The 23,258-nt window shown below is 60.8% G+C and overlaps 1 protein-coding gene across 4 annotated transcripts; it reads right to left on the bottom strand.

The window, feature by feature from the left end:
* Nucleotides 1-17,434: 17,434 nt before the first annotated feature.
* Nucleotides 17,435-20,975, bottom strand: LRRC3 (leucine rich repeat containing 3). Of its 4 annotated transcripts, none has more exons than XM_081302710.1 (3): nt 20,859-20,975; nt 20,009-20,513; nt 17,435-19,308 (listed from the first exon to the last, which is right to left on the bottom strand). In XM_081302710.1, exons 2-3 carry the CDS (start codon nt 20,222-20,224, stop codon nt 18,406-18,408), a joined length of 1,119 nt encoding a protein of 372 aa, XP_081158836.1. In that variant the 5' UTR covers nt 20,225-20,513; nt 20,859-20,975; the 3' UTR covers nt 17,435-18,405. The 4 variants fall into 4 exon arrangements, with proteins under 4 accessions (XP_081158836.1, XP_081158837.1, XP_081158838.1 ...); XM_081302711.1 differs by having other exon boundaries at nt 20,009-20,373; nt 20,859-20,920; XM_081302712.1 differs by lacking the exon at nt 20,859-20,975 and having other exon boundaries at nt 19,670-20,146.
* Between the last annotated feature and the right edge of the window lie 2,283 nt (nt 20,976-23,258).

Raw genomic sequence — 23,258 nt, 5'->3', positions numbered from 1 at the left:
CCCTGTCACTCACACAGAGGGGCTGAGGGGCCACCAACATCACCACCCTGTAACTCACACAGAGGGGCTGAGGGGCCACCAACATCACGTCCCTGTCACTCACAGAGAGGGGCTGAGGGGCCACCAACATAACGTCCCTGTCACTCACACAGAGGGGCTCAGGGGCCACCAACATCACCTCCCTGTCACACAGAGGGGCTGGGGGGCCACCAACATCACCACCCTGTAACTCACACAGAGGGGCTCAGGGGCCACCAACATCACCTCCCTGTCACTCACACAGAGGGGCTGAGGGGCCGCCAGCATCACCTCCCTGTCACTCACACAGAGGGGCTGAGGGGCCACCAACATCACCTCCCTGTCACTCACACAGAGGGGCTGAGGGGCCACCAACATCACCTCCCTGTCACTCACACAGAGGGGCTGGGGGGCCACCAACATCACCTCCCTGTCACTCACACAGAGGGGCTGAGGGGCCACCAGCATCACCTCCCTGTCACTCACACAGAGGGGCTGAGGGGCCACCAACATCACCTCCCTGTCACTCACACAGAGGGGCTGAGGGGCCACCAACATCACCACCCTGTCACACAGAGGGGCTGAGGGGCCACCAACATCACCTCCCTGTCACTCACACAGAGGGGCTGAGGGGCCACCAGCATCACCTCCCTGTCACTAACACAGAGGGGATGAGGGGCCACCAACATCACCTCCCTGTCACTCACACAGAGGGGCTGAGGGGCCACCAGCATCACCTCCCTGTCACTCACACAGAGTGGCTGAGGGGCCGCCAGCATCACCTCCCTGTCACTCACACAGAGGGGCTGAGGGGCCTCCAACATCACCTCCCTGTCACTCACACAGAGTGGCTGAGGGGCCGCCAGCATCAACTCCCTGTCACTCACACAGAGGGGCAGAGGGGCCACCATCATCACCTCCTTGTCACTCACACAGAGGGGCTGAGGGGCCACCAACATCACCTCCCTGTCACTCATACAGAGGGGCTGAGGGGCCAACAACATCACCTCCCTGTCACTCACACAGAGGGGCTGAGGGGCCACCAGCATCACCTCCCTGTCACTCACACAGAGGGGCTGAGGGGCCACCAACATCACCTCCCTGTCACTCACAAGAGGGGCTGAGGGGCCACCAGCATCACCTCCCTGTCACTCACACAGAGGGGCTGAGGGGCCACCAACGTCACTGCCCTGTCACTCACGCGGAGGGGCTGAGGGGCCACCAACATCACTGCCCTGTCACTCACACAGAGGGGCTGAGGGGCCACCAACATCACCTCCCTGGCACTCACACAGAGGAGCTGAGGGGCCACCGCATCACCACCCTATCACTCACACAGAGGGGCTGAGGGGCCACCAACATCACCTCCCTGTCACTCACACAGAGGGGCTGAGGGGCCACCAACATCACCTCCCTGTCACTCACACAGAGGGGCTGAGGGGCCACCAGCATCACCTCCCTGTCACTCACACAGAGGGGCTGAGGGGCCACCAACATCACCTCCCTGTCACTCACACAGAGGGGCTGAGGGGCCACCAGCATCACCTCCCTGTCACTCACACAGAGGGGCTGAGGGGCCACCAACATCACCTCCCTGGCACTCACACAGAGTGGCTGAGGGGCCGCCAACATCACCTCCCTGTCACTCACACAGAGGGGCTGAGGGGTCGCCAACATCACCTCCCTGTCACTCACACAGAGGGGCTGAGGGGCCACCAACATCACCTCCCTGTCACTCACACAAAGGGGCTGAGGGGCCACCAACATCACCTCCCTGTCACTCACACAGAGGGGCTGAGGGGCCACCAACATCACCTCCCTGTCACTCACACAGAGGGGCTGAGGGGCCACCAACATCACCTCCCTGTCACTCACACAGAGGGGCTGAGGGGCCACCAGCATCACCTCCCTGTCACTCACACAGAGGGGCTGAGGGGCCACCAACATCACCTCCCTGTCACTCACACAGAGGGGCTGAGGGGCCACCAACATCACCTCCCTGTCACTCACACAGAGGGGCTGAGGGGCCACCAACATCACCACCCTGTAACTCACACAGAGGGGCTGAGGGGCCACCAACATCACGTCCCTGTCACTCACAGAGAGGGGCTGAGGGGCCACCAACATAACGTCCCTGTCACTCACACAGAGGGGCTCAGGGGCCACCAACATCACCTCCCTGTCACACAGAGGGGCTGGGGGGCCACCAAAATCACCACCCTGTAACTCACACAGAGGGGCTCAGGGGCCACCAACATCACCTCCCTGTCACTCACACAGAGGGGCTGAGGGGCCGCCAGCATCACCTCCCTGTCACTCACACAGAGGGGCTGAGGGGCCACCAACATCACCTCCCTGTCACTCACACAGAGGGGCTGAGGGGCCACCAACATCACCTCCCTGTCACTCACACAGAGGGGCTGAGGGGCCACCAGCATCACCTCCCTGTCACACAGAGGGGCTGAGGGGCCACCAGCATCACCTCCCTGTCACTCACACAGAGGGGCTGAGGGGCCACCAACATCACCACCCTGTCACACAGAGGGGCTGAGGGGCCACCAACATCACCTCGCTGTCACTCACACAGAGGGGCTGAGGGGCCACCAGCATCACCTCCCTGTCACTAACACAGAGGGGATGAGGGGCCACCAACATCACCTCCCTGTCACTCACACAGAGGGGCTGAGGGGCCACCAGCATCACCTCCCTGTCACTCACACAGAGTGGCTGAGGGGCCGCCAGCATCACCTCCCTGTCACTCACACAGAGGGGCTGAGGGGCCTCCAACATCACCTCCCTGTCACTCACACAGAGTGGCTGAGGGGCCACCAGCATCAACTCCCTGTCACTCACACAGAGGGGCAGAGAAGCCACCATCATCACCTCCCTGTCACTCACACAGAGGGGCTGAGGGGCCACCAACATCACCTCCCTGTCACTCATACAGAGGGGCTGAGGGGCCAACAACATCACCTCCCTGTCACTCACACAGAGGGGCTGAGGGGCCACCAGCATCACCTCCCTGTCACTCACACAGAGGGGCTGAGGGGCCACCAACATCACCTCCCTGTCACTCACACAGAGGGGCTGAGGGGCCACCAGCATCACCTCCCTGTCACTCACACAGAGGGGCTGAGGGGCCACCAACGTCACTGCCCTGTCACTCACGCGGAGGGGCTGAGGGGCCAACAACATCACCTCCCTGTCACTCACACAGAGGGGCTGAGGGGCCACCAACATCACCTCCCTGTCACTCACACAGAGGGGCTGAGGGGCCACCAGCATCACCTCCCTGTCACTCACACAGAGTGGCTGAGGGGCCGCCAGCATCACCTCCCTGTCACTCACACAGAGGGGCTGAGGGGCCACCAACATCACCTCCCTGTCACTCACACAGAGGGGCTGAGGGGCCACCAACATCACCTCCCTGTCACTCACACAGAGTGGCTGAGGGGCCGCCAGCATCACCTCCCTGTCACTCACACAGAGGGGCTGAGGGGTCGCCAACATCACCTCCCTGTCACTCACACAGAGGGGCTGAGGGACCGCCAACATCACCTCCCTGTCACTCACACAGAGGGGCTGAGGGGCCACCAGCATCACCTCCCTGTCACTCACACAGAGGGGCTGAGGGGCCACCAACATCACCTCCCTGTCACTCACACAGAGGGGCTGAGGGGCCACCAACATCACCTCCCTGTCACTCACACAGAGGGGCTGAGGGGCCACCAACATCACCTCCCTGGCACTCACACAGAGTGGCTGAGGGGCCGCCAACATCACCTCCCTGTCACTCACACAGAGGGGCTGAGGGGTCGCCAACATCACCTCCCTGTCACTCACACAGAGGGGCTGAGGGGCCACCAACATCACCTCCCTGTCACTCACACAGAGGGGCTGAGGGGCCACCAGCATCACCTCCCTGTCACTCACACAGAGGGGCTGAGGGGCCACTAACATCACCTCCCTGTCACTCACACAGAGGGGCTGAGGGGCCGCCAGCATCACCTCCCTGTCACTCACACAGAGGGGCTGAGGGGCCACCAGCATCACCTTCCTGTCACTCACACAGAGGGGCTGAGGGGCCACCAACATCACCTCCATGTCACTCACACAGAGGGGCTGAGGGGCCACCAACATCACCTCCCTGTCACTCACACAGAGGGGCTGAGGGACCACCAGCATCACCTCCCTGTCACTCACACAGAGGGGCTGAGGGGCCACCAACATCACCTCCCTGTCACTCACACAGAGGGGCTGAGGGGCCACCAACATCACCTCCCTGTCACTCACACAGAGGGGCTGAGGGGCCACCAGCATCACCTCCCTGTCACTCACACAGAGGGGCTGAGGGGCCACCAGCATCACGTCCCTGTCACTCACAGAGAGGGGCTGAGGGGCCACCAACATCACCACCCTGTCACACAGAGGGGCTGAGGGGCCACCAACATCACCTCCCTGTCACTCACACAGAGGGGCTGAGGGGCCACCAGCATCACCTCCCTGTCACTCACACAGAGGGGCTGAGGGGCCACCAACATCACTGCCCTGTCACTCACGCGGAGGGGCTGAGGGGCCAACAACATCACCTCCCTGTCACTCACACAGAGGGGCTGAGGGGCCACCAACATCACCTCCCTGTCACTCACACAGAGGGGCTGAGGGACCACCAACATCACCTCCCTGTCACTCACGCGGAGGGGCTGAGGGGCGACCAACATCACCACCCTGTCACTCACGCGGAGGGGCTGAGGGGCCACCAACATCACCGCCCTGTCACTCACGCGGAGGGGCTGAGGGGCCACCACAACATCACCACCCTGTCACTCAATCAGAGGGCCTGAGGGGCCACCAACATCACCGCCCTGTCACTCACACAGAGGGGCTGAGGGGCCACCAACATCACCTCCCTGTCACTCACACAGAGGGGATCAGGGGCCACCAACATCACCTCCCTGTCACTCACACAGAGGGGCTGGGGGACCAAAAACATCACCTCCCTGTCACTCATACAGAGGGGCTGAGGGGCCACCAGCATCACCTCCCTGTCACACACACAGAGGGGCTGAGGGGCCACCAACATCACCTACCTGTCACTCACACAGAGGGGCTGGGGAGCCACCAACATCACCTCCCTGTCACTCACACAGAGGGGATGAGGGGCCACCAGCATCACCTCCCTGTCACTCACACAGAGGGGCTGAGGGACCACCAGCATCACCTCCCTGTCACACAGAGGGGCTGGGGGGCCACCAACATCACCTCCCTGTCACTCACACAGAGGGGCTGAGGGGCCACCAACATCACCTCCCTGTCACTCACACAGAGGGGCTGAGGGGCCGCCAGCATCACCTCTCTGTCACTCACACAGAGGGGCTGAAGGGCCACCAGCATCACCTCCCTGTCACTCACACAGAGGGGCTGGGGGGCCACCAACATCACCTCCCTGTCACTCACACAGAGGGGCTGAGGGGCCACCAACATCACCGCCCTGTCACTCACACAGAGGGGCTGAGGGGCCGCCAGCATCACCTCCCTGTCACTCATACAGAGGGTCTGAGGGGCCACCAGCATCACCTTCCTGTCACTCACACAGAGGGGCTGAGGGGCCACCAGCATCACCTCCCTGTCAATCACACAGAGGGGCTGAGGGGCCACCAGCATCACCTCCCTGTCACTCACACAGAGGGGCTGAGGGGCCGCCAACATCACCTCCCTGTCACTCACACAGAGGGGCTGAGGGGCCACCAGCATCACCTCCCTGTCACTCACACAGAGGGGCTGAGGAGCCGCCAACATCACCTCCCTGTCACACAGAGGGGCTGAGGGACCACCAACATCACCTCCCTGTCACTCACACAGAGGGGCTGAGGGGCCACCAACATCACCTCCCTGTCACTCACACAGAGGGGCTGAGGGGCCGCCAACATCACCTCCCTGTCACTCACACAGAGGGGCTGGGGGGCCACCAGCATCACCTCCCTGTCACTCACACAGAGGGGCTGAGGGGCCACCAGCATCACCTCCCTGTCACTCACACAGAGGGGCTGAGGGGCCGCCAGCATCACCTCCCTGTCACTCACACAGAGGGGCTGAGGGGCCACCAACATCACCTCCCTGTCACTCACACAGAGGGGCTGAGGGGCCACCAACATCACCTCCCTGTCACTCACACAGAGGGGCTGGGGGGCCACCAGCATCACCTCCCTGTCACTCACACAGAGGGGCTGAGGGATCACCAGCATCACCTCCCTGTCACTCACACAGAGGGGCTGAGGGGCCACCAGCATCACCTCCCTGTCACTCACACAGAGGGGCTGAGGGGCCACCAGCATCACCTCCCTGTCACTCACACAGAGGGGCTGAGGGGCCACCAGCATCACCTCCCTGTCACTCACACAGAGGGGCTTAGGGGCCACCAGCATCACCTCCCTGTCACTCACACAGAGGGGCTGAGGGGCCACCAGCATCACCTCCCTGTCACTCACACAGAGGGGCTGAGGGGCCACCAGCATCACCTCCCTGTCACTCACACAGAGGGGCTTAGGAACCACCAACATCACCTCCCTGTCACTCACACAGAGGGGCTGAGGGGCCACCAGCATCACCTCCCTGTCACTCACACAGAGGGGCTGAGGGGCCACCAGCATCACCTCCCTGTCACTCACACAGAGGGGCTTAGGGGCCACCAGCATCACCTCCCTGTCACTCACACAGAGGGGCTGAGGGGCCGCCAGCATCACCTCCCTGTCACTCACACAGAGGGGCTGAGGGGCCACCAACATCACCTCCCTGTCACTCACACAGAGGGGCTGATGGGCCGCCAACATCACCTCCCTGTCACTCACACAGAGGGGCTGAGGGGCCACCAGCATCACCTCTCTGTCACTCACACAGAGGGGCTGAGGGGCCACCAGCATCACCTCCCTGTCATTCACACAGAGGGGCTGAGGGGCCACCAGCATCACCTCCCTGTCACTCACACAGAGGGGCTGGGGGGCCACCAGCATCACCTCCCTGTCACTCACACAGAGGGGCAGAGGGGCCACCAACATCACCTCCCTTTCACTCACACAGAGGGGCTGAGGGGCCACCAGCATCACCTCCCTGTCACACAGAGGTGCTGAGGGGCCGCCAACATCACCTCCCTGTCACTCACACAGAGGGGCTGAGGGGCCACCAGCATCACCTCCCTGTCACTCACACAGAGGGGCTGAGGGGCCACCAGCATCACCTCCCTGTCACTCACACAGAGGGGCTGAGGGGCCACCATCATCACCTCCCTGTCTCTCACACAGAGGAGCTGAGGGGCCACCAACATCACCTCCCTGTCACTCACACAGAGGGGCTGAGGGGCCTCCAACATCACCTCCCTGTCACTCACACAGAGGGGCTGAGGGGCCACCAACATCACCTCCCTGTCACTAACACAGAGGGGCTGAGGGGCCTCCAGCATCACCGCCCTGTCACTCACACAGAGGGGCTGAGGGGCCACCAGCATCACCTCCCTGTCACTCACACAGAGGGGCTGAGGGGTCACCAACATCACCTCCCTGTCACTCACACAGAGGGGCTGAGGGGCCACCAACATCACCTCCCTGTCACTCACACAGAGGGGCTGAGGGACCACCAGCATCACCACCCTGTCACTCACACAGAGGGGCTGAGGGGCCGCAAACATCCCCACCCTGTCACTTACACAGAGGGGCTGAGGGGCCTCCAGCATCACCTCCCTGTCACTCACACAGAGAGGCTGAGGGGCCACCAGCATCACCTCCCTGTCACTCACACAGAGGGGCTGAGGGGCCACCAACATCACCTCCCTGTCACTCACACAGAGGGGCTGGGGGGCCACCAACATCACCTCCCTGTCACTCACACAGAGGGGCTGAGGGGCCACCAGCATCACCTCCCTGTCACTCACACAGAGGGGTTGAGGGGCCACCAGCATCACCTCCCTGTCACTCACACAGAGGGGCTGAGGGGCCACCAACATCACCTCCCTTTCACTCACACAGAGGGGCTGGGGGGCCAGCAACATCACCTCCCTGTCTCTCACACAGACGGGCTGGGGGGCCACCAACATCACCTCCCTGTCACTCACACAGAGGGGCTGAGGGGCCACCAACATCACCTCCCTGTCACACAGAGGGGCTGGGGGGCCACCAACATCACCTCCCTGTCACTCACACAGAGGGGCTGAGGGGCCACCAGCATCACCTCCCTGTCACTCACACAGAGGGGCTGGGGGGCCACCAGCATCACCGCCCTGTCACTCACGCGGAGGGGCTTGGGGGACTAAGACCTCTGACAGTGGGCCTTGGTCAGGGAGTGGACTGGGGAAGGCCACTGCTATCAGTGGAGAAGTGAGTTAGGTTGGACCCTTGAAGGGAGGCTGACTAGTTGGGGATGGGTCTTACTGTCCAGCAGCCGTCAGAGGTCCTGCCCCTGCTGTTCTGGGAAGCCCAGTGTGGGGACTGTGGGACGCAGCCTCTCCTTCTCCTTTGTCCACAGCTTGTGGATCCTGGACACTGGCTTCTCACGCTAGAACCAGAGTGAAGACACCAGTAGGTTCCACCAGGAAACCCGGGGAGAGGTGGGGGGCAGTGGCCTCTGGCTGCCCACTGTGGGCTCCGCCTCCAGGTGCAGCGAAGCCAGGCTCTGGGAAAGCCCAGGTGATCTCACAGCCCTCGACACCCTCTGTCCAGCAGCGTGGGGTGAGATCCGCATCCTGCTCCTGCTGCCAGGGCCTGGGCTGGAGGCCACTGGGGCCTCCCTCCCTGGACAGCACCAACACCCTCAGGTGCATGCGAGAAACCCCAGGGGCCAGGAGGTATGGGAGGCCATCTCACAGTCACCTCCCGGGCTGGGTGAGAGGCGCCTAGACACAGCGGTGTCGGAGCCTTCCCCACCCTTCTCCAGGTCCAGGCGTGTCCGTGCAGAGGCGTGCCTGGCCACTGACCCGAAGACCCAATCGTCGCCCCTGACCTTGGGATGCTGCCCCCCTTAACCTTCATTGGATGGGATTTTCCCCAGAATTTTTTGTTCCCCAATAAAAGCCCACTCCCTGGCGTGTGCTCTCTCTCTTGCTGGCCTCTTCTGTGAACCTCGCCACGGCGTTAGGTGGCTGGAGGCGGGAGCTAGGAGGAGCCGTCCTGGAGCTGGTTAAAGGTAATGAGAGTCTGTCTCTTTGATTTAAACTCACTAGCAGTTTCTCACGATTCCAACCTTCTTTCATGAAGCCAGCGCGGGTCGCAGGCTAAAAGGAGGACCCTGGCAGGATGTGGAGGAGCCCCACAGTGTCCCCACCCCAGCCAGGCCCTCTGCAGCCCCTGCACCCCTGGACCTGCACATCCCTGCTATGGCCACCCTGCGGCCTGGCCCTGGGCCTAGCTCCATTCCACGTGGGCCACTCCCCATGCTGCTTCGGCTGTACGAAGAGTGGTCATTGGAAATCGGCTGTCCTTGTCAGACAGCCCTGCTGCCTGACAGGGGTGGAGGGCAAGCCACACCTCTTTGGGTCTGCCTGGGGTTTCTGATTTTAACTGGGCCTCAGGCAGGCCTGGATGGCCAACAGTGTTGAGAGCCACAACCAAGTCATGTTGGCGCCTGGCATTTTGCCAGAAGGAGTGGTTGAGGGGTAGCGCCATCGAGCCATTAGGTTGATTAAGTTAAGCTGTGTATAATTATTGGGATGATGGCTGATTGCTGTAACTGGATGATGCTGGATTGGGGCAAGCTGTGTATTCAGTTGTGTATGTGGACCTCTGCTGTCCAGCAATGAGGCGGCTCCTACTGCCTCGGGTGCCCGCTACTTTTGAGTTCTCACGGAGTTCCCGTTGAGTTCCCATTGAATTCCCATTGTAACTTCTCCCCTGATAGCCCTTCCTTCTCTAAACTTTCTTCCCCTGTCTAACTCGAGAGACTTCCTCTTTTACTTGATATAGGATGTCTTCTCCTAGACTAAGCAAACAAGATTGTACCAACGTCCACAATGGTAATGTGCCAACTGGCAGAGTTCCTGGGCTTTCCTTTTCTATCCTTTTTAAATCTTCACCATGATGGTCCCATTGTGATATATTTAACAACCCCTCTTTAATGAACCATGGGATACACTTTGTATCGTCTTATCGTATGCCCTCACTGTTCTTGATTTTACTGAGATGCCTCCTTCCTCTAGCAATTTACTTAACACCCTTTTGGTTTGGTTTTCACTAATTTTTAGTTCCATATTTCTGCTATAAAGATAACGCAACCCAACAAGATAACACAAAACAAAACCGAAACAAAACGAAACAAAAACGGAACAAAAATTCGTTGTATCAGTTTTTCTATTTTCTTGACATGTGTATCCGTGATCTATCTTTATCTCTTCCTCAGGGCCCAACAACTTCAAACCTTGAGCCAACCACTTTCCCCAGTTTTCCTGAGGAAGTTCTGGGGACAGGCAACTTGAAACAAAAACAAAACAAATCGAAACAAGAACACATTGTTTTTTGAAATGGTCACCCATTCTCTCGCCTTCCCTCAGGGGCGAGCAATTTCACTTACCCCCAAGCTTCAGGCATTACCCTTCACGGACCACCAAATGCCGCAGTCTGGCTGGGCACGAATAACCAGGAGGTCACGAGCCACTTGTAGATTCAAGCAGGAACGAACTTTATTCCAGAACCCACACGAACTCCACGGGAACTCAGGGAACTCAGGGAACTCCGCGAGAACTCAAAAGTAGCGGGCACTGAGGTAGCAGGAGCCGCCCCACTGCCGGACAGCAGAGGTTTATATACACAACTGAATACACAGCTTGCCCCAATCCAGCATCACCCAGTTACAGCAATCAGTCACCATCCCCATAATTATACACAGCTTAACTTAACCATCATCATCCTAATGGCTCGCTGGCGCTACCTCTCAACCACTCCTTCTGGCAAAATGCCAGGTGCCATCCTGACTTGGTTGTGGCTCTCAACACAACAGGAGAGGGACAAGAGTAGGAAGAGCAGAGGAGGTGGGGCTGTGAGGCAGGCAGGCTTGGGGCAGGGAGCAGACTGCAGGGCAGGGGTCAGTCCTCTTGGGGCTGAAACCCAGAAATGCCTTCAGAGGTGGGGCTGCCACACAGAGAGCAGGGGAGTCCCCCAGCACCCCCAGAACCCACCTCCACACCTGTGATGGTGGATTCATCTGCCACTTGGAGGGTGCTTGTGAGTACGGTTAATTTGTAAATCTGTGCACTTTGTAAGTAGATCGGTGGGCCTCGCCCAATCAGCTGAAGGCTTGACTGGAACAAGAAGGGGGTTCTCCAGCCAACAGCCTCCGCACATCTGTACTGTCCCCTTTCCTGGTCTCCTGCTGCCAGTCCACACTACAGTTTGCACCCAGCGGCCTCCATGACCACGAGGGCCGATTGCTTGATAAATCTCTCCACACAGCCAGTGGCTGTTCCTTGAGAGCTCGGCTGTGATGAGTTCAAGACCCAAACAGGCAAAAGTGCCCGGGTTGGAATCAGGACGGCTGGCGTCCAGTTCCACCTGCCACTTCCCGACCTGAGCCTGTGCCATCGTGACCTCTGCCCTGTCACACTGTGCTGAGCCAAGTGGCCCTGGAAGGACACCACAGCCTGCCGCGCCCTGGACCAGGCTGGCGCCCACAGCTGCCCAGCCGGCCACCATGCTGCAGCGGCTCCCAGGAGGGCCTTCCTCCCGGGGCGCCCTCCTCCCAGGGCGCCCTCCTCCCAGGGTGCCCACGGCTGTGCCAGCACACGGGGCACAGGCTTCGACGGGAACCGGGGACACAATCCAGTCCGTGGCGGTGCCCGAGGAGGGGCTTGCTCAGAGAAAGTGGCTCAGCCTCAGGAGAACCCTGCAGCCACCAGGCAGGGCTGGGAGGGAGCCCGGATCGGCGGCCAGGCCCTCAGGGCTGCGATCCTGTGATCTCAAGTTTATTTCTGGTTTTCCCAAGGGCCCTTTTCTTTGCACCTTTGATCTTATTGATTTATGAACAGGATTCTGTACTGCGCAGGTCTTAGGTGTGCACAGCCAGCACGGTCCCCAGGCGAGGTGCCCTGTGTCCCACCCCCTGGCACCCACTCCAGCCAGTCCCCCCACCCCGCCACTCCAACCTGGCCTCTGACTCCCGCAGGCTGCAGCCAGGCAGGTGTCTGCAGGCGGACCTCTCCTTGCTGTGGACTGTCACAAACACCCGGTTTGTCCCCACCCTCCTGCGCACCAATCCGGCTGCTTCCTGGGCAGCTGGAGTGTGTTGAGACGTTTCTGTGTGGACGCAGGTTTCCTTTCCTGGTGACCATCTCCAGCAGGAGAGCTGGCCGCAGGCGGGCGCTCAGCCTGGTCGGGAGCCGCAGGCCACGGAGCCAGGGCCATCTCCCGGCCTCCCATCTCACAGTCAGCTCTCAAAACGAAGGTCCAGCGATGTGCTGCCCTGGGCTGCTCCAGGGGGCAACAGGAGCCCGAGGGAGCAGGTCCCAGCAACTCTGGGGGTCACAGGAAGGGTGAAGGGCGGGGGGAGGCAGAGTGAAGGGGCTGAAGGCCCGAGCAGTCGGGAGGAGCCAGCGTCCTCCAGGGGCATTACCCAAGCCTGCTCGGCCAGCCTCCTCACCGTGAGGACGACAGGCGACAGGCAGCAGGCGTCCCAGCCTTGGTGGCAATCCCTGTGGTGCTGCAGCTGAGGGCCACACAGATGTGCTACCTGAGAGCTCTGGAGGACAGCACCGGGCCAAAATCCCCTGTCCTCAGGCTGTCCCTTCTCCAGGGAGACCATCCCTGCCCCCTCTGGCTTCTGGGGCCACCGTCAGGGTCAGGCAGTTGCTGTTCACCCCGCTGCATGTCCCTGGCCCACCTCCCTGGGTATCAGCCTGGCCATGGCGCTGGGCTTCCGGACGTCCAGGACACCCCACGTCCCACAGTCGGTGACGGGCCACGTGAGGAAACACTGTGCAGGTTCTGGGTGTCCGAATGTGGACGTCTTTGGGGACCACCATCCTGCTGATGCACCCAGGGCTCTGGACGCCTTCCCCCACCAACACGTGGGACAGCCGAGCCCCTTGTCACATCCCCAACTCAAGTCAACACCCAGCCCCAGCGGGACGCAGTTGGAGGCGCACCTTAAGGAGGCGAGTAAGGCTCAGGGGTCATGGGACGGGCCCTGACCCAGCACAGGTGTCTTCCAAGAGGAGGAAGAGACCCAGATCCCCTCCCTCACGTCCCAGTTCCTGTGACTTCCAGACCAGCTGGCTCTGAGTCACAGTGACCTGAGTCCAGGTCCCTAGGGAAGGATCTGGATTGGTACCATCCTGAGCAGCTGGGTCCAGCCACCTGGCCCGGGGCTGCAGTGAGACCCAGGAGTACCAGGGAGCCTGCAGAAACTGTCTGGCTGACCAGAGAGCCATCCTCTGGCCAGCACCTGGCCCTGGGCAGCCTGACCCACATGCCCTGGAGTGTGGACTGCCCTGGGGCTGGAGCCTCCCCCACAGCTGAGCATGCACATGGGGTGTCAAGGGCTCCAGGTGGGGGAGGGAGAGCTCCTGTCCCCAGGGGGGGGGCCTGTCCAGCTTCCCCTGGCAGAGAGGGGAGCCCTGGTGGGGGGTGGCTGTGCACAGACCGCAGGGCCCCTGGGGCGGGTCCAGTAAGGAGGTGAGCCCTGCCCAGAGACACGGGCCAGGCCCCCCACCAGCCACCTCCAAGTCTGAGTGTGTAAGTGGCCTGCAGGTGGAGCAGCCACCCCACCTCTGGGCTGCCCAGGGCCGTGCTCAGCCTCCCTCCATAAGGGTTGGCCGCCCATGTGGCCTCCGGATCAGAGTCCCTCCCTGGCTGGCCTGTGGGCACCACCAGCCACGCTGTCCCGTCCTGGCTGCTTCTCTGTCCCCTGCCTTGGTGGCCCTTCCCTCGAATGCCCCGCCTCTCCACGGGCAGCTGGCTCTCGGTGGGCTTGTGGCTCCAGCACTTCTGCGCAGAATGCCAGGGAGGGGGCGTCAGCCTGCTGACCTCAGCTGGGCCCTGAAGCTTCACATGTACAAGTCCAGTGGCCAGCAGCACCCAGCAGTGCCCAGGTGTCCACTCCCTTTCCAGCTAGCATCGTTGCCATGGTCACAGATGCAGCTACCGGCACTGGACTCTGAATGTGAGGCAGCCCTGCCTCTGGCCATTGTGGTCTGGATGGGCGGTGGCCCTGGCTCTGCTCGGCTTGTGAGCCGGCCCCGGGCTGTTCCTCCATCTGGTTCCTTTTTGTTTTGACAACACCCCGAGGCCCAGGTCCCCGAGTGAGAAAGTCCAGGCCCAGTGTCAGAGACACGGACTCCAGCCCAGCGCTGCCCTAAACAGGCTGCCTCCTGAGCCTGCCATTCCTCGGTGCAGGCCCCAGAACCCTAGTGTACTCTGAAGATAGGTGGTGGCTGCTGGTGCCAGCACCCCGGCAAGCCAACCAAGACGCCCTGGAGAACAGGCTGGTCCATGGGACCCGCGGGGGCTGTGAGTCCCAACAGGGCTGCTAGGGTTTGCTGTCCCTGCAGCCTCCTCTGCCTGCATCTTCCAGAGAAGCTCAGCGTCCTGCCAACGCTAGCCAGCTCTGCCCTGGGCTCCCACTCAGAGGCCTTCCCCAAGGCGCCAGCCTGGCACTCAGGGAGCCTCAGGCCCAGACAACGTCTCCCACCTGTGCTGGGCCTGGCAGGGGGGCCCAGAGAGGCTTGGAGAGGCGAGCCGTGGCCGTCCTCAAGATGTGGCCAGGAGCACAAGCCACCGGCCGCAGGCAGCCCCGGAAGTCAGACAGGCAGGAAGCCGATTCTGAGGGCAGGGCAGGGGTCCAGACTGGGCAGCGGCCTGAGGGACGGAGGAAGCTCTGTGGAGGCAGCTGCTGGGCGTTCAGGGAAGGGAGCGGAGCACACACCATGGAGGGTGTGCTGTGCGGGAGCAGTCAGGGTCCACGTGAGTGTGCGTGTGAGCACGTGTGCACATGCGTGCAGAGTGCCACGTGTGACCATGCGTGTAGAGTGCCATGTGTGACCACATGTCGGTGTGCTTGTTTGGAGCATGTATAGGGGAAGTGCATGTGTGGGGGCACGAGTAAGCACGCATGTGTGTGTCTGGTGGCTGAGGATCCTGGAAGCCACGTGCCCTGCTCCTCCCACACCACGGACCTCGGGGGTCAGTCTGGCTGACGGCAGTGGCACGAACCCCCAAGGTCAGCTGGACATGCATTCCCTGGTGCTGACCCCAAGAGCTGAGATTCAGCTGCAGTGTCCAGGCGGCTGCAGAGCAGCGTGGGTCCATGCCGGCCGCGCGGGCAGAGCCCCCAGGCGGAGGCTTCGGTGGCCTGCTGTGCTGCCCAGCAATGCCCCACCAGCTCAGTGGCCCAGGCGAGGCAGACTCGGTGTCTTAGAACCCCGGGGTCAGGGGCCAGGCCCATCTCCCCCAGTCAGCACCAAGGCCTCAGCAGGGCTGGCTCCGGGGAGAATCCTTGCCTGCCGTCCCAGGGTCCAGGGGCAGGCAGAGCTGGCTGACGGCCCAGGCTCCATCTCCAAGGACAGCCACAGCTGCACCCATGTCAGGGTAAGGAGAGTCACCCTGCACTGGTGTCTGGTGGCCCCATAGCCCTGTCCTGCTCTGGGTCACTGCAGCCTGGTGGCCCCATGGCCCTGCCCCGACCCTGCTCTTGACTACTGCCCAAGGGCCTGAGCGGTGGTGATTCAGGAGACACTCCACCCAGACTGGGAGGTGGCCACACAGACAGGCCCTGCAGCCTGTGTGGCAAACATCGGCCAACCTCCCAGGCAGGAGGGTTTGCAGCATCTGACGGTCTCCATGGTCAGCATCCAAATACCTGATGAGGTCAACTGGCTCACAAAATTCCTACAAGTTTAACGATGGTGGTCAGGAGCCATATTTAACAATCGGCTGTCACGAGCTGGTTGGAGGTGACACCAGCCTGCTCTGCCCCAGGTCTGCCAGCTCCCGGAGCTGCGGTGGCCAAGAGGCCCGGCACGGGGCAGAGCCCAGACAGCAGGATGAGCAGAGAGCCTTCTGAGGGTCCCTAGGAAGCCCGCAGCCAGGACCCCACTTTAGACTTAGCTCCAGGAGCCACCCAGACCCCGCCTGGCCAGGACATCCCACCTCCGCCTCCGTCGGCACCCTTACCCCTCCCGGGTAGCCCTCAGGTGTCCGGCAGGGCCAGCTGAGGGCAGGACAGAAAGTGGCAAGGGCCCAGCTGAGGGGCCTGGGAGGTGGCTTACCCTGCCAGCCCTGTGCCACATGGGCAGAGCCGCCCACTGCCTCCAGCCAGGTATGCACCCAGAGCCCACCTGTGCCCATGGTGGGGCCTCCCTGACCTCGCTGGGCAGGAGACGTCAGTGAGGGTGGGGAGGAAGCGCTGCTCACGCAGTGAGTGGACGTACCCCTGTGGCCTGTCACCTCAAGGGCACCCATGTCCCCCCCAAGTCTGTGCCACAGACTCTAGGCCCCACAGGTGAGAGGGTCCCAGGAGGGGAGGGGGCAGGGGAGGCAGAGAGAAGTGTGGGGGCTGTGGTGAGCAGGGGGTGCGGGCCCACTGGGGTCTTCCTCAGAGAAGCCTTGCTCTCTGGGCCCGTGAGAGCAGGGAACCCGACAGGCCAGGAAGGTGAGGCTCTGTAGGGACCTGGCTCTGGGCTCCTGCACAGAGGAGGGGCCTCCGCCCAGCTGCCTTGAGCTGGGGCTGTGCAGGAGCTCCGCAGCCCTGCAGCAAGGGGAACAGGTCCTGGACCGGTGCCCAGCAGTCGGGCAGGGAGGGGAGGAGCCCCGCCATGTGCCTCCTGGAGAGCAAGACGGCGCTGGGCAGGGAGGAGCAGAGACGAGAAGTCCTGCAGGACCCCGGCTCCGCCGGCCGCCTGGGGCCACACGTACCCCGACCACGGCCATACCTGTGGGGCAGCAAGCCCTGGCCCAGTGGCCTCTCCCACTGTGTGTGCCCTGGAGGGGGAAGTGGGAGCTGCTGCCCGCAGGCTGCCCAGCACTGCCACGCAAGCCCCGCTGCAGACAGCCGCATTCACTGCCCAGCCCTGACGGCTTCACTCTGCACCCCACAGGTGGCTGCCATGACGCCCCACCCCTCACCCACCCTCCCTGGTGCTCTCCAGCCCTGTTTCCTGGGACAGAGGCTCCCAGGCCCAGGTCCCTCTGCCACAGAGCAGATGACAGGTCACATGGCTGGGCACACCGCGGCTCCAAAGCAAGGTGGCTGAGCTGCGTGGACGCGGTGGCGCGAATCCCAGGCCACCTCAGAGGCTCATGCCCCACTGCGGGCCACAGGGTGCCTGCCAAATAAAGTCCCCCCAACTTCTAGTTGCTTCTAAACTTTTTCTTGCTGAGACATCTACACTTCAAAGAATAATGAATTCACACTTATTTGCTCAACCCTGAAGTAGCTTAAAATCCAAACGCTCATACAAAAAGGCAATAAAAAGTAAACTGTAATTAGAGTCATGAGTGGAGGAAACACGGACCCTGAACATGAAACCGTGTCAGTAAGAAAACATAAATCACTGAGCTCCAAGACTCCTGGCAGCAAAGGTGAAAAGAGAAAGTTCCCATTTCAGGGAAAAAGAAGTGTCCCACTGATGGGCCTCCAACACGAAACTTCCCTCTGCGTCCCTGGAAAAGACTGTTTAGATATCAGTGACTAGAAAAGCAAGGCACAGTAGTGACCTGAGTTGACAGGCCCCTGCCAACCCAGCACAGGCGGAGAGGCAGGAAGCAGGGTAGGGCCGTATGGGTTGGCTGCCCCTTGAGAATCTAGGCTGGGCCTTTCTCAGGCTTCCCTCTGTGTCTGCCCCTCTGGATGGGTGGGAATTCTGGCACAAGAGTTCTCCAACCCTCTGAGGACAAGTTAGTGTGAGCTGTGCATCCCACTGACCTGCCTAGAACAGCCTGGCCTCCAGGACGGGGCTCTGCTGGAATGTGCCCAGGGCCCTAGTTCAACAGAGGCAACTGGCCGGGCAGTGGGGACCTGGGTGCCCTGGTACCCTCGAGAGCTGAACTGCACCCCCTCCCAGCCAGAACCCGCCCTCCCCTGTGGACCCACATGTGCGTCCTGCAGCCCACGTGAGAAAGGCTGGCAGAGTGGAAGGAATGTGGAATGTCACCTCGGGCAGCTGGGGCTCGGGTCCCAAGGGAGCAAGCCTGGCCGTGTGGTCACAGGAAGTCATTCACCCCCAACCTCAGTGTCCTTGCCATCAAGTGGTCCACTGCTGACGCAGGGCTCTGCGATGACAGGTACACACAGACGCTCTCTCCAGACGGATGCACTGTACGCGAGTGCCGTGACACCACCTCACTGGGGACACCAGAAGCACACGTGGTCTACACCTGCTACAAAAGCCACTGAGGGCGGGCCTGCCTAGGGTGGGCATTAGGGGGCAGAGCTGACGGGGTCCTTGGAGATGGGGGCACTGGGCAGGGACTTGAGGTACTCGAGGTGCCTCCGGGCGTCCTCCTGGTTGTGACGCACGTAGTACACAATGTACGTGATCACCATGGCAAACCAGCCAAACATGGTGACCAGCATGGCCACGTCAGTGGTCTTGTGGTGGGTGCTGCAGAAGCTGACGCCCGAGTCCAGCACCTGGATCAGAGGCTTCCCCACGAACTCCTCCTGAGCGGAGGTATGGCAGGCGATCTCATCCACTGAGTCGGGGTCCAGCTTCAGCTCCCACAGGGCCTCCTGCAGAGCACACTCACAGTGCAGTGGGTTGTGAGACAGGCGGATCTTGGCGCTCAGCTTGCCCAGGGCATCCTTCGGAATCCTCCGGATGCCATTGTGGGACAGGTCCAGCAGCCGCAGGCCCCCAGCCAGGCCAGAGAAGGCCGTGGGGCCGATGGTCTCGATGGCATTGTGGGACAGGTCCAGCTCTCTCAGCTGCTGCAAGTGCTGGAAGGCTCCGTTGGGGATTCGCGAGATTTTGTTGGCATCCAGCTTCAGGAGCACGGCCTCGGTTGGGATGTCCCTGGGGATCTCCTGCAGGCCCCTGGCACTGCAGTGGACAGCCACAGCCCCTGCATGGTCAGGGCACTGGCAGGCTGGTGGGCAGGAGGCACCCAAGTGCAGGCAGAAGAGGAGGAAGAGGCAGGACCCATGGGAGGGGGCCAGCAGACACCAGGGGCTCCATCTGCTCCTAGGGCCCATCCTGCCCTGGCCTGGGACAAGTAGCTCCTCTGCTTTTGGCCTGAGGACCCCTGCCCTTTCCACTGTGCAAGAATCACCACGCGCACAAACTCTTCTTCCTCTCCAGGAAGAGCAGTGGCACCACGAATTCTGAAAAATAACAAGAGAAATGGGTGAGAGAAGGGACAGCAATCAGCCCTGTCCACTAGGGTCCAGCTGGGAATGGGCCACACCCTGAGGGAGAGGCTGGCCCAGAAAAAGGAGGCATCCGCCACACCCCCTTAAACACACCTGGTCTATAATTTTCTTCTGAAGTCTTCCAGTACCACCCAGAGGGGCGTCTCAGGTCAAGGAGGTGGCTAGTGCTGACCACTAGCTGACAGCAGACCCCAGGGCCAAGTGGTCAGAGAACCCGGCGGGCATGCAGCCCTGGCCGCCCGCCCACTGCTGGGGACCTGAGGTGGGGCAGACACCCTGGAATCCACACCGCCTTCCCCTGCAGGCTGGTCACCTGGAGCTGGGCGAGCTGGGCGAGCTGGGCGAGCTGGGCGGAGGGCTTCCTTCCGGATCAGCAGCACCAGGTCAGGCCCGGTAGATGGCGGCGGGTGAGCGCGCCTGGCAGAGGGTGCCAACGCCTGTCGCCGACACCTGCTGTGACACCTTAAAGACGGCGATCACGGAGCTTCTCTCGCCAGCCCTGAAGGGGCGGCTGCTCGCTCCCGCGCAGGGGAGAGGAGGGGGAAGCCGGCCCGGCCGCGCGGCGGGAGTGGCGGGCAGCGGCGGGCGCGGGCGCGGGCGCGGGCCCCGGCGGGACGCAGGACTGGGGCCGTGCGGGGCGGCGGGGCTTTACCTGGGGGCCGCGGGCAGCCGCGCTGTCACGCCGCTGCGGCCGCTCGAGCCAACCAGGGGCCACGCCCCGCGCCGCGGCGACCCCACTCGGGTGCCCACGCCCGCCCGCGGCTGGCAGGGGAGGCGGGGCCTGCGGCGGGGCGGGGCCTGATGGCAGGGGCGGGGCCGGGGGGAGGGCTGGGTGACGGAAGGGCGGGGCTGGGCGGGGTCTGGCCATGAGGGCGGGGCCTGCGAGGCACCGCGTGAGTGGGCGGGTGGAGGGCGGGGCCTGGGCTGTGGGCGTGGCTCTGGGCTGTCCTGGGGCGGGGCTTCCGACAAAGCGGGCCAGCAGTTCACGGACCAAGCCTCGGCAGGTGGGGGCGTGGCCTGCCGGTAGGGCGGGGCTTCAGAGGTTAGGCCCCGCCCCCAAACAGGTCCACTAGGCTGGGCTCTGGTGGGTCTCCCCCTGGCCTGAGCCTGAGCCTGCTCCCGCTGGATCCGGGAGAGCCTCCCGCAGTGTCCCTGTCCTGCGTGGACAGCGGAGAGTTAGATCTTTGCCCATTTAGGTCCCGCAGACCCCAGGGCCCCCGGCTCCCTTCCCAGGGCTTAGGAGGAGGGCCTGGAAGGTGGGGGGGGGGGCGCCAGCTCAGGGCCTGGGCCACCGGGGGTTTTAAGGCAGCTTCGTTGGGGCGTCGGTGACATACAGCGAACAGCGTACTAAGATGTGATTCGTCATCTTGTGCACACCCGTGAACCATCACCCCGCCACGCAGATACCCTAAAGTTTCCGTCACCCCTCCGGCTGTGCCCCGCCACCAGGCCAGCACCCATCTGCTTTTCCTGCAGAGGAGCCTGCGTGCGCCACGACTCACCTCAGTGCCATCAGGGGGCCTGCACCTCTGCCGGGCTTTCCTCCCTCCGTAATTGTAATCTGTGCCGTGGGGCTTACCAATCCACATTCCTCCCAGGGCCACGGTCCTACCCCATCCGTGGCACCAACGTGCATGTCAACTCCCTTGGCCAACCCTTGGGGCTCTTAGAGAAAAGTGCTGTGAGCGTTGAGTCGGCATCCTCAGACAGATGCTGGTGTTTCTCTTGGGTGAAGCCTAGGAGTGAGTGGCCTGGTCATGTGTACGCTTAACTCTTTAAGACACTGCCAAAGCCACCTGTGGTTTGCAGTCCCACAACAGCGTCTGTCCCCATCCTCCCCAACACTTGGTAGAGACAGTCTATTTTCTGCACTCTAACAGGGGCGTGGGGAATTATCCAGTTGTGGTTTTGATTTGTATTCCCCCGTGGCTAGTGATGTGCATGGTTAAATCTATCTGTTTCTTTTTGTCCATCTTCTTTAGGGAATTGGGCTGCTCAAGTTGTTGACCCGCTTTTCACTGAGCTGTTTGGTTCCTTACTGTTGAGTCACCAGGATTCTTTACACCTTCTAGGATAAAGGCATTTTCAATATGGTCTCTAAACATTTTTCCTAAGTCTATGCATCATATTTTCATACTTTTAACAGTTTTCCAAAGAGCACACTTTTTAATTTTGAGTAAGTCCAATTTAGCAATGGTTTTTCATTTGTGGATTATGTTTTCAGTGTCAAACATGAGAAACTTTGCCTAACCCAAAGTCACAGGATTGTTTAGTTCTAGGGCTTGGCGTCTGGTCTGTTACCCATATCCAGTCAACTTGGATACATGGCGAGAGGGTGACTTCAGTCTATTTTTGTGTGCATGAGTAATCAGTTTTTTATGACTGTTTTCTGGATCTTGGCTTTTTTTTTTCCCATCAGTTAAGACTTTCCTTTTTCAGTCTGTTGACATGATGAATATATTGATTGGTTCTTGGGGCAGATCCTACCTAGTCACAACGTACTATCACTTTTGTTTGTGGTTGAATTGTTTAATAAAATGACAGCAGTCCATTTTTCTTGAACAAATGTTTACAGTTCATGTTACTTGAGGAATTGCCTGTTTCCTCTAAGTTGTTGAATTCACCAGCATAGAGTGAAGGAAGTGCCTTTATGATCTTTCTGTGTCTATGAGCAGGGGTGAAGCCACTTCTTCTTCCTGACCTTGGCAGGTGCCAGTGGCCAGGCTGCTGCTTCCTCCCCCTCCCCCTCTGCCCCCTCCTCCTCCCCTCCCTCTCTGTAAGTCAGGATAGAAAATTATGAATGTTGTTAATTTTTTCAAAGAACCAATTTTTTAAGTCATTGATTTCTCCGTTGTTTTACTCTTTCATTGATCTCCATTCTGATCTGTGTTCTTTTTTTGCTTACATCAGTTTAACTCTCTCTTCTTTCTCTGTTTCGGAAGCTAGGCTCCAAGGCCACCCATTTGCAACACTTTTCTTTTCTACTGAAGGCATCTAGTGCTATGAGTTTCCCTCTGAGTGCTGCCTTGGCTGCTCCCAGGAATTTGGATGTGTCGTATTTCTGTTATCAGTGAGTTCACAACACTCTGTAATCACCTTTTGATTCCTTTATCTGCCCCTGAGTTTAGAAGAGTTTACTTTCCAGACCTTTGGGGACTTCCCACATCTTTCTGTTACTGATTATTAATTTAAATCCATGTTGTCAAAGAACATCGTCCGGATGTTTGGGGTCCTTTTGATTTGGTGGAGGCTCGTCTGGAGGCCCAGAGGAGGCTGGGCGTGCCCTGGGTGCTTGTTCCCAGACACAGGATGAGGTCGAGGCTGCTGGTCGCCTGCTGTTACCGACTTCTTGTCACTGAGGTGTTGGGATCAGACCCATCCGTCTTTGGTACCTTTGAAAGGCTGCTGTCATTCAGCTCTTGATTGTTGACCCCGTTGTCATTGTGAAATGCTGCTCTAGGCCCTTTCTTCCCGTGAAGCCTGCTTGGCTTGTGTTGATGCCACCCAGCCTCCTTCCCCCGGGTCTGGGAGGGGTAGCTTCCACCCCTGCGCTCTGACCTCATGGGTCTTGAGGCCTAAAGTAGTTTCCCTCAGGGTTTCCATGGTGTCAAGGGACCTCTCTCGAGATATTTATAACTCCAAAGGGAACGTGTCACTTCTCAGTGGGAAAACGCTATATTTATGTGACAAGGATGGGGTCGTCAGTGACCAGGCAGGTTGACACAGGGACCCTCCATGGAAGGAACTGCCAAGGGTGCAGCCTCGCCCTGTGGCACCCGGCCTGTGTCCCCTCATTCCAGCCCAAAGCAGGCATCATATGCACCGAACCGTGGGACAGTGCACAGTGGCCTGGTCCTTCAAAAGCGAAGGGGCCACTGAAGGCAGGAGACCAAGTGGCCGTT

The sequence above is a fragment of the Spermophilus citellus genome (genome assembly GCF_964194105.1).
Source record: "Spermophilus citellus genome assembly, chromosome: 7".
NCBI lineage: Eukaryota > Metazoa > Chordata > Mammalia > Rodentia > Sciuridae > Spermophilus > Spermophilus citellus.
Note: the sequence above shows the minus strand (reverse complement) of the source record. Positions and strands in the feature narration are given on the sequence as shown.

What these genes read in the sequence shown, in the direction of transcription:
- LRRC3 (XM_081302710.1), bottom strand. Translation starts at nt 20,224, where the DNA reads ATGGCCAGACCCCGCCCAGCCCCGCCCTTCCGTCACCCAGCCCTCCCC. An exon ending in CGGCTGCCCGCGGCCCCCAG is followed by an intron (nt 19,309 to 20,008) that starts GTAAAGCCCCGC and finishes GTTATTTTTCAG; the next exon opens with AATTCGTGGTGCCACTGCTC.